The sequence below is a fragment of the Pieris brassicae genome, chromosome 10 (genome assembly GCF_905147105.1).
Source record: "Pieris brassicae chromosome 10, ilPieBrab1.1, whole genome shotgun sequence".
In the NCBI taxonomy this organism is placed as follows: Eukaryota; Metazoa; Arthropoda; class Insecta; order Lepidoptera; family Pieridae; genus Pieris; species Pieris brassicae.
The window spans coordinates 7,348,871-7,359,140 of NC_059674.1; the positions used below are offsets into that span (position 1 = coordinate 7,348,871).

A 10,270-nucleotide genomic window follows, 5' to 3' on the forward strand; every position below is an offset into this window, starting at 1 on the left:
AACCAAAAACAAGTTTAGAATAAAATATTTTATTCACCTTATCACCTTTTAAAGTGAGTGAATGTCAAATGTCAAAATTATAAAATACACCTTAAAATAATTTCTACATATTTTCATCCCTGGTCAATGGTATACCATGCAAAAATGTGGTCGCTCATTCTCTTTAACCACATAGAATGTACAAATTACAGTACAAATTTTTGGCTTTAACGTAACCTTATAAAACTACTACTAACTACTACTACGGACTACTGGGAACCGAGACAATATCATTTACATCATGTATTTATTATCAGTTATTTAAATATTTAAGGAATCCAAAGGCATACGCCTCATTATTATATATATTTTATTGATCCGATCTACATGTCTATTAATATTGCACGGGTGAGCCCGTGCTTTATAAATTATTAAAAAATATACAAATCTTAGCTGTGATTAACGAAATTTAACACGAAACTGCGCGAATTATACTGACACAAAATAAAAATATTTCGTTTTAAAATTGTAAATGTCAAGGAATAAATAAGCCTTTATTATTATTAATATTATAAAAAAATAACTAAGAGGCGCTTCAACCTGTTTAGATGTGGGTTTCAGTTTTCTGTATGCGTTTCATGATCATTTCTCAATTACGCCGTCAACGTTTTCAGTCTAAGGCAAGCCACAGTTTACAGCAGGATACAGTTTACACAAACTCAAGGATGAAAGTCTCTGCTCTTATTATTATTATACTAATTTTTAAATGGTATATTTTACTAAAAATCTTTATAAAAACAAAATAAACACAACAACAAAACCCACTATTATTATAATACGAATTTCTTGCTCTTTGTACGACGCTCCGTTATAACTAAGTGCTTAGAATACATAATGTAAGTACATAATATCCTCAGTACGTTGACTTTAATGAAAGTGTGAGTCATCTGAATTCCTTACATGCCTTAAAGGACACAAAGGAATATCATTTTATATAAAATTTAGAAACTAATAAATAGCATTGAAAAACGCTTTCTTATTCTATTTTCATAATTCTACTAATTATGAAAATAGATAACAATACGCGTGCGTTATATATAAATCTCACTGTACTTGTGGTAAAAAAGCTGGTGCAGCTGGAAAAAAATAACAGTCTTTCAACTTTTGTTCCCTTTGGAGTAGAGACTCATGGGTCGTGTGGCTCAACTGAACAGCCGCTAAATAATGATGTAATTTGTCGTCTGGTGGTACCGGTGGCCCCTGAACTAGTGCTTTCCTCGCTCAACGAATAATAATTAATGCAGCGAGGAAATGCCGGCAATAAAGGTACATATCAAACTTTTATTACTACTATTTACAATTGTTTTAAACAAAATAGTTATGATAAAAAGCATTAAAAATTAATAAAAATCAAATTAAAACAAATTTAAAAAGTTAGGTCACTGTGGCAGTGTAACTTTAACGCTGGCAACATTCCCTCGCTGTGTTGTAATATGTTTTAATCTTCTATTTATCAAGTTGTAATCATTGTTGTAATTATTACTGTACGTTCATAATTAATTTCATTTTAAAAATTCTTTATTTAAAATAAAAAATAATAATTCTCAAAGCCTGAACCCAATTTGAATAAATCATTGAACTTACCGCAATTTGAAAGTGAAAGGCAAAATGTCAAAATAATAGATATTTCGTTGCATAACTGCGTAGGTCAGGCGTGAATTCCGCCTACTTACCTAGTTAAATTAGAAATATGCTAGCTTAGAAGCCCATTTGAAACCATCGAAACAATGATGGGTTCATTATCCTGTGCCAAGTCCTTGTTATTACGCCACTATATGTATATTCAATAGCTAAACAATGTCATCTGTGCTGAGCAAAGGGGAGATTTGACACTCTTCTGCTGCCTATCTTCTCGGCCACAGATGCGTGACAGTGCGTCCTACGCACGCGATCAGGCAGATCTGTGTAGGTTTCAGAAGTAAAAAAAACAAAATACCACCAATTTAGGGTAACAATTAAAATATGTCGCTGAAAAATCGCATTGACTTATTTTAATGACTATAAGTAATAATAATAATAAAGCCAATTTATTTCCAATATTTGCTACTGTTGACATTACACATTTTAGATTTGTTATTGTATATTCTTCCTTCAGTACCATTGATTGGAACCCCTTAACGGATACAGGCCTCCTCTAGCTTTTTCAAATTTCTCTATCCCTGGCTTTCTATCTCCCTTCGCTTCCTAACGCTTCCTAACGCTTCCTAACGCTTCTATATCCTCTATACAGCTTTAACAGGCTTTACACTTTGTTCCCCTCGGTCCTTTCCATAACTTAGTCTTTATAGTCCAGCTTTTGGATCTTTCTGTATGCCCAACCCATTGCCACTTCTGTTTAAGGGCATAATATAAGACATCTATAACTTTTGTATATCTTCTATTTTCTGTTTTTTTCATATTCTTATTTTATATATGAATATACAGGCCAAATTTAATATTAAATTATATTATATATTATTAAAGTTATCTCTTCCGCCAGTTGTATGTCACAACCGACACGGTGAGGCGCCCATGAGGCAACTCGTTCTACCACATACCAGTCAAATACAACACTATTGTAATTTGAATATTAAAAAAAAATGCTTAATGTGAATCCAGTAAGTCGTAACACGTATCTCGCATGGAAATACTTAAATAGCTTCTAGGCAATTAACCAGTTTTCTAAATGGAGCTCTGAAACGGCTTTGCACTTCTGGCGCAGCAATTGTCGAGTGTCGACCTAATTTAGGCCGCTAATTCACCGGGATGCGATGGCGACATCGCTGGCTACGTATCCAAAAAAATTGTATTGAAATCTATGGTGGTTAACTCACTTGGCGAAGGCGAAAGGAAAGAAAAGAAAAGAAGAAAGTTTAAGAAAGGTTTTTGAGGCTTCAGTTCTTCCAAATTGGCAACGTTGTAAGTTAACAGCCGTCGACGTCGCCATGGCGTCCCGGTAAGATAGCGGACTCAGCCTGATCACTTACCGCTTACCAACACACATTACATTTTGTTTTCCTATGTAAGTGCCAGCATAAAAAGTATCAAATTTAAAAGGAAATGAATGAGAATTTATTTCATTACATATTTAGTGTTTACGGCTGTTGTATTTACATCCGTTAAAACTTTTTAATGTTATGCGAGGCTACGAACCCGTTCCTTATTAATCCACTGAGCTACGAAGACATAAACAAATTAATTACCTTGTCAAGGTTAAAACATGGCATTCACTTTTCGATTATAACAGGTTACAAAATATTGCCCGTCTAGTTTTGTAACATGACAGCGACCGTTTTTGAGGGGAAAAGTAAAACACGAACAAGGTGTAAAACACGAACAAGGTGTATATCATGTGCAAGTCAAAAATCTCGATTTAATAAGTGTATCTGTGGAACTATAATTAAACCTAATAGACCTAGAATTTTAAAAAAATATATTCAACGTAAAATGGCATAAAAATATCGTACTCAACTAACTATAAAAATAGAAAACAAGAAAATAAATGTATTAATAAATATTACAACTCATATAAAATCATAAAGATATTAATTTTGTTTTAAATGGAGTCATGTTAATCAAGTCACGTAAACAAAACTGACGGAATCATGTTAAAAAAAGAGCGGCGTTTCTGGTATGGGCATTTCATCTGTTCTACGCCCTTGATTTCAGAACTGACTGTATAGCGACATTTCTCTCCAAAGACCTCACCTTCGAGGGGTTGGAGGTCGCTGCGCTACTAAAATCCCTTTATTGTTTAAATTGCTGCTATAAAGTTCGACATTGTTATCTGAATATTCAATATAAAAAAATGTTTTTTTTTGTAAATAAATAAATCGGCGCGAATTGTTTTTTTTATAAATTGTCTCTGCCCAAAGACATTTAATATTACGATCTAGCCTATAAAATAATATTTCTTTCTTCGATTATCTTTAATTGTGTAAGTGCAATTTGTTTCAATTAGATTTTCTTTAAAAAAATCAATTAGATTTATTTAGATTTTAACAAATAATAATACATTTATTTATGACATAACCAACCATAGATACAAGAACAACCTACACATTCTTTCACAATTTCACTCGTCTTTAACTAATTGGGCTTTTAGTTTCGAAGACGTATGAAATTAGATATATGTAATAAAAATAAATAGAGATATAATGAACGATTCTAAGAACGGCTCATTAAGAAATTGGTCGATTAAGAAACAATAATTTTCAGTATAATTAATTTATTGCATATTTCTTCATATAAGTATTATATACATAAATATCTAACAATTTAATAACGTATAATTCTAAAAATTAAGTACATGGAATTTTCAAATTAAAAGCCTTTCGAGGCAAAGGGCTTAAACAATTTTTAATCTATTTACATAAACAACTATAACAATTATATAAAATATAAACATCTATTAATGGGTAGCAATTGCGTCAAGCATAAAGATTTTAATGAAAGACATTATAATACATTTTGCTGGAAGTTTGTATACATAACTTAGATTAAAATAGTTCAATTTACTTTCGCTAGATTGTCTAAGTCACCGGGAGGTTTTATTTCCGAATTAAAACTGCAAAAAAAAACAAGCGCATGGCCAATTCAATTTCCGATTGTCAATTTTAAAAAAAAGGAATTTAGCAACTTTTCTCTTCGGAAATAGATAACATATTGAATTTGCGAGTTTATTTTTTTCTACGAAACTATTTCCGTTTATATTCTTGATTAGTGGAAAGCTACATAATGACATTTTTTTTTGTTTTCGGCAACCAACAATTAAATTCGTTATGGTAATACCACTCCCGGTATATAAAACCTAATATTCATTCAAATTACTAGCGTTTCTATAAATACTAAAAACGTATATTACATATGTACATTGTAATTTCATTGTGATTATGACCGTTGACTAGAAATTTTGAAGAAAGTTAATAGGATAGAAAAAAATATATAACCTATGTTAAACATAGTATTTTTGCTTCATGTGTGTCATATGTATACGTATTTTTACTATAACTTCTTTAATATCGTTGGATTGAATTGAATTTAAAAGAATCCCGAAGAATAGTTTCCGTATGAACTGTCTAGTATATACTTCTCGTGTGATTCAGCTAAAGATATAAATTATAAATACTATAAAAATTGTAAAGAACATGAATAGAACGGTACAGAAAAAATAATGTTTGGGTATAATATACATAGAATGAACTAAGGATCTTGGCTAGTCTTAACCAATCGTAATTTCTACGACTAGTAGATGCATAAATGTTAGGTCATTATTTATAGGAAACATTGCTTGTTAGTAAATAACATTGACATTTTCGAAATGTTTAAGTCTTAATGGCAGTATGCAATTAGTTTTACAGCCTAAAATTTGTTTACTAAATGCTAAGGCAAGCTTTTCTGACCTAATATTTACATTTTTGAAGGCCTTTCATTTACAAAAAAAAAAAATTATTTCGTAAATCAGTCATACAGTATCATATCAGACTGATATTAATTTAAATTAATGTTAAACAGTTTTTTAAATAGGACTTTTAAATTTTGTGATATTCTGTTCTTTCCATATAAATTCAAAGGAGTTTTTATATCATTAATTCTAGGGTGTATAATGAATGATATTTATCAGATTATGATCTGATTAATGATTACCATTTTGATAACCATTACTTTCATAAATACCGCTTAAATGGAATGGTGAAATTGTGAACATTTCATTTTCAACAAACTCCCTCAAATTTTCTCCTCCATAGGAAAGCAGGGGAGAAATTTCAACATCAATATCATCAGTTATAATACCACCTGCTTCCCTGATATATTTCCTGTGAAGCGTCAATAAGTCTTCCCGAGCAGTTGATGGGCAGTCTTTCTTTGCTGAATCTGCATTTTTCAAAGCTGAAAATTCAACATCTCTAGCCACTTCTAAGCAGATGAAATTCTCAGCAAATTCAAACACATCAAATATGAACTTCTCCATTTTAATACCATTTGGTTCAGTTGGTTTTATTTTAATTCCCTCATTAACATATGGTATTTTCTTTTTTGCAACATGGAGCTTTAGTTTCCGTTCAAAGTCTGATATTTTTAGAAGAAAATCAGCTGAGAAGTAATGGTTGCATATATTTCCAGCAGAGAATGTAAGACGTCCATCCTGGTTTCGTCTGTTTGCAGCTTCATCTGTCAATTCAGAGTATTCCACCACTTTATAATGTCCATTCACTCTACATACCACACCAACTGCTTCACTTGGTGAAGATTTCTGAACAACTTTTGCAGCACAATCAGCATTTTTGCTCTTACAATATCCAATAAATACTGGATCTGCCACTTTTATTAGAATGTTGTCTACAGAGTGACCATGTAGGTGCTGGATACCACGCTTTTTGATATCTTCTAGAATGCCTTGACTTTTCAATGCACGGTAAAGGCCTCCATTACCATCTGGAGCAGAAGCAATATGATGTTTTTCATCAAGTAGAATTTTTCCATCAAAATCAAAACATGGAAGTGTACCCTGCTCAAAGTATACTATATTTCCTTCGTTTAAGCCAAAGAAGGAATGATCTTTGAAGTATTTTGCTGTAGGTGCTTTTGTGTGCTCAGAAGTCATAATATACCAAGTAATATTACCAAATTTGCCCGTTTTTTCTTCCGCCATTTGCTGCACTCGAAGAATTCTTTCTGCTTGAATTTGAAACAGGGTTTTATGTGATGGTAAACCAACATCATACATGCCTTTAGGATGTCCAAACCCAAGTCTTGTAGCTTGCCCGCCTGCGAGAAGCAATACACCGACTTTTCCCTCAGATATCTCTTGTAAGCCTATATTTTCATACTCCGTAATTTTTTCCTCAGTTAAGCTGGGAACAGCTTCATAGTGAGTTTGAGGAATGGGTTTTAATTCGTCATCTAATTTTTCCGATATAACTTTTGGTGTTTCGTTCGCTCTGTGGAAAGTTTCATTAATTTCCGCCAGATCTAACTTCCGGATCTCTGCCGCCAACTGTTCTCGCTCATTATCACTAAGTTCCGGCCAATACTTGATAAGGTGTTCTTGACCATGGGCACTCACATAATTCTTAAGATTTTCGAACGACATTTTTTGATGCGCGGCAAAAGAACTATATCTTATCGAGACCGATCGCCACGATTAGAAAGTGTATACTGATTGCGTTCCACATCACCTTCATACATTTTCACGTTAATATTCCCCACCACAAAAACACGTCGCCGTCGGCCGACTTTTGACATTTAGAGACAATTTTGTTTATTTACATTCTTGTGTAATAGATCACCTAATATAAAATTGTAATTTTATATATAGTCATATACATTGCGGCTTTTAAAAGGTAATAATAACTTCATTTCTAACGCAAAACATCAATGATCAATGTAAATTGTAAATCAAAATAAAAACAATAAATATTGTTTTTGTAACATTGACAATTGATGTTTTGTCACATATGTCACTTTCAACACGAATTAATAATCTTAATGTTAGATGATGATGATATTATTTTTTATCCCTAATGGGAAAGGCAAAAGCGAGTATAAGTATATATTAAAAAATATTATAAAGTCACTATAATAATTTTGTATAGCCCAAATCAGTGTAAATAATAATTTAAATATTTCACATTCCTTTCATCTAATATTTTTAAACGAAACTTCTATACTTTTTTGATTATTACGTGTTACATGTTACAAAAATTAATACATGACTTTAGTAAACTAAATTGAATTAAAAAATATATGATAAAATGAAAACATAACATTAAATATTAAATGTTAACGAAATATATAGATATGGCATATTTTATACCTGTTAGTATTTGTCATACTCATAAACCATAGACGACAAGAGTATAGAAGCCATGTGGATTGTGGATTTAAGAGTTGCTAAAATATATATAAAATATAAATGTTAATTTTTTTTAACGACTTACTTATACGGTTGCTATTTATTATCGATTTTGTGGTGAAAACTGTTTTCGTGTTTGCTTATTATATCTATAGTAAACTTATTCATCAAGTTTTCAATGTAAACATGGTCGAAAATAATAAGAAACATAATAGGAACCCAATAGGGAAACCTAACCAAACAATTGTTAAAAGAGGTGTTATTGATGCAAATTGGCAAAAACTTATGCATTTAACAACATTAATGGACACAAAAAGTGAAAAGGAAGAAGATACGGATAAAAAAGAATCGTTTAAAGGCACATTTCGTCGCAACAGAAAGAAGAAAATTATTGAACAAAACAATGTTGCAAAAAACCTGAAAACTTTAAAATTGAATAATAAATTAACAGAATTGGACATTGATGCAGTAGATAATGTTAAAGAGGAAACTAGGAAAGATAAAAAAAATAAACTGACTAAGTTTATAGCAATGGATTGTGAGATGGTTGGAATAGGTTACAATGGAGATGACCATATGATAGCTAGAGTGTCTTTAGTTAATAAATTCGGTGACTGTATTTACGACAAGTTTGTTAAACCGCGAGAAGAAGTTGTAGACTATAGAACTAGTATAAGTGGAGTTAGAAAAGAGGATTTATTAAATGGTGAAGACTTTATAATAGTACAGAAAGAAGTTTCTGAGATATTAAAAGGACGCATTGTAGTAGGTCATTCACTCAAGACTGATTTAAGTGTGCTATTCTTATCACATCCTAAGAAATGTATAAGAGACACATCAAAATATAAACCATTTAGAAAGGTAATGCAATTAATTAATATTAACTAATTAGACTCATTAATTAATTTAATTTATTACTAATGATTATTGGTTTCAAGCAAGCAAAATGAATTGCATGGTGAAGACTTCAGGGACATGATAAAATAAGACTGTCTGAACAGAAAAGTCATAAACCATTGAAAGACAGTTTTTTAACTATATTCCAAATACTAGTTTTTTAACTATATTCCAAATACTATTTTAGATCAAATCTTTATTAGACAATTGTCATATTTCAGATCACTAAAGGCAGCACACCATCCCTCAAACGTCTAGCGAAAGAAATACTAGGTATAGACATTCAACATGGGGAACATAGTTCTGTTGAGGATGCCCGAGCTACAATGCAGCTCTACTGCACAGTTGGCAAAACCTGGGAGCAAGCATTAAGTGAAAAAAGGGGATATAGTCGTAAATTTGTAGAGACATAACATTTATTAATGATATAGTATACTAAATGGACTGAGAATTTATTAATTTACTTTAGTTACATAAAAATGAGTTCTTAAAAGTTCTTTGTAATCCTCCAAAAAGAACATATATTTACAAAAAATACTCATATGTATTTTGAATTATATAAGTCTATTTTTGCCCCTTAGTCCATTTTCTATATCAACTAATAGAAATGTTCAAATTTTAATTTTCTTTATTTGACATGAATTACCTATGTTATATATGTTAATTCTTTCCTATTTAAAACTTTGCTGAACAAGAAAGAAAAGCAAATAAAAAAGTAGATTATATTGCAATTCAATAACAAATTTCTTTTAAGCAAAAGTATAAAGCATTGATAAAAATTGAAAAGGACTTGTTATATAATAATAATATAGCCTTTATATTCAGAAACTCTGTGATCTTATATATATATCTTCCATATAGTATATTTTCACTACAGTTTACCCCTTTCCACCGTTCTCTACACTTTGTGATATATACAATCCTTTTTTAAATATCTGACACTAAAAAGGATCTATCTCCTCCTAGGTATGTTTGGTAACAATATTTCTTTTTGTCTATCATTGTTTGTTATAGTTGATGTGTGACTTTTATTTCGAGGCAAAAAATGTTTGAAAGCCATTTGATTAAATTTCTATATAAATATAATTTTTTGTTTTTCATTTCACATTATTCTAGTATTTGATTGTTACGTTGTTGGACTTTTGACACTGACAATCTTTCATATGTCAATTATCAGGTTCATTTCCCACAATTATCACGGTTTAAGATGGACCTTTGTTATATTCAAAGTGTTTCTGTTGCGGAGATTTGATACAAATATAATGATTTAAAAAAGTTTGTGCGGATTTAAAATCGAATTTGTTATCAAGTTGAGGGATACATTTTTTGAATAGAGTATATTGTAATGTTGATATTGTGAAGCAAGGAGGATGCTGATTCTAGACCTCGACTAGTCCTAATAGTAAAAGGCCCCATTGTCTAAAGTTATCTAATCCAGGCTATGACGTCATCATAAAGATTCTAGCTCCTGCTTGTAGATGTCGCTACAACATTAAAACA

The 10,270-nt window shown here is 31.0% G+C and overlaps 2 protein-coding genes across 2 annotated transcripts; one reads left to right on the plus strand and one right to left on the minus strand.

Annotated features, from left to right (window-relative positions):
• Nucleotides 1-4,354: 4,354 nt before the first annotated feature.
• LOC123715408 (UDP-N-acetylhexosamine pyrophosphorylase-like protein 1) lies at nt 4,355-7,348 on the minus strand. The gene has a single exon (XM_045670400.1). The coding sequence runs from the start codon at nt 7,109-7,111 to the stop codon at nt 5,654-5,656; it is 1,458 nt and encodes a 485-aa protein (XP_045526356.1). The 5' UTR covers nt 7,112-7,348; the 3' UTR covers nt 4,355-5,653.
• A 472-nt stretch (nt 7,349-7,820) lies between these two features.
• On the plus strand, nt 7,821-9,856 carry LOC123715646 (RNA exonuclease 4-like). The gene is made up of 2 exons (XM_045670846.1): nt 7,821-8,734; nt 8,992-9,856. The coding sequence occupies exons 1-2, from the start codon at nt 7,934-7,936 to the stop codon at nt 9,181-9,183; spliced, it is 993 nt and encodes a 330-aa protein (XP_045526802.1). The 5' UTR covers nt 7,821-7,933; the 3' UTR covers nt 9,184-9,856.
• Nucleotides 9,857-10,270: the final 414 nt, after the last annotated feature.

What these genes read in the sequence shown, in the direction of transcription:
- LOC123715408 (XM_045670400.1), bottom strand. Translation starts at nt 7,111, where the DNA reads ATGTCGTTCGAAAATCTTAAGAATTATGTGAGTGCCCATGGTCAAGAA.
- LOC123715646 (XM_045670846.1), top strand. Translation starts at nt 7,934, where the DNA reads ATGTTAATTTTTTTTAACGACTTACTTATACGGTTGCTATTTATTATC. An exon ending in AATATAAACCATTTAGAAAG is followed by an intron (nt 8,735 to 8,991) that starts GTAATGCAATTA and finishes GTCATATTTCAG; the next exon opens with ATCACTAAAGGCAGCACACC.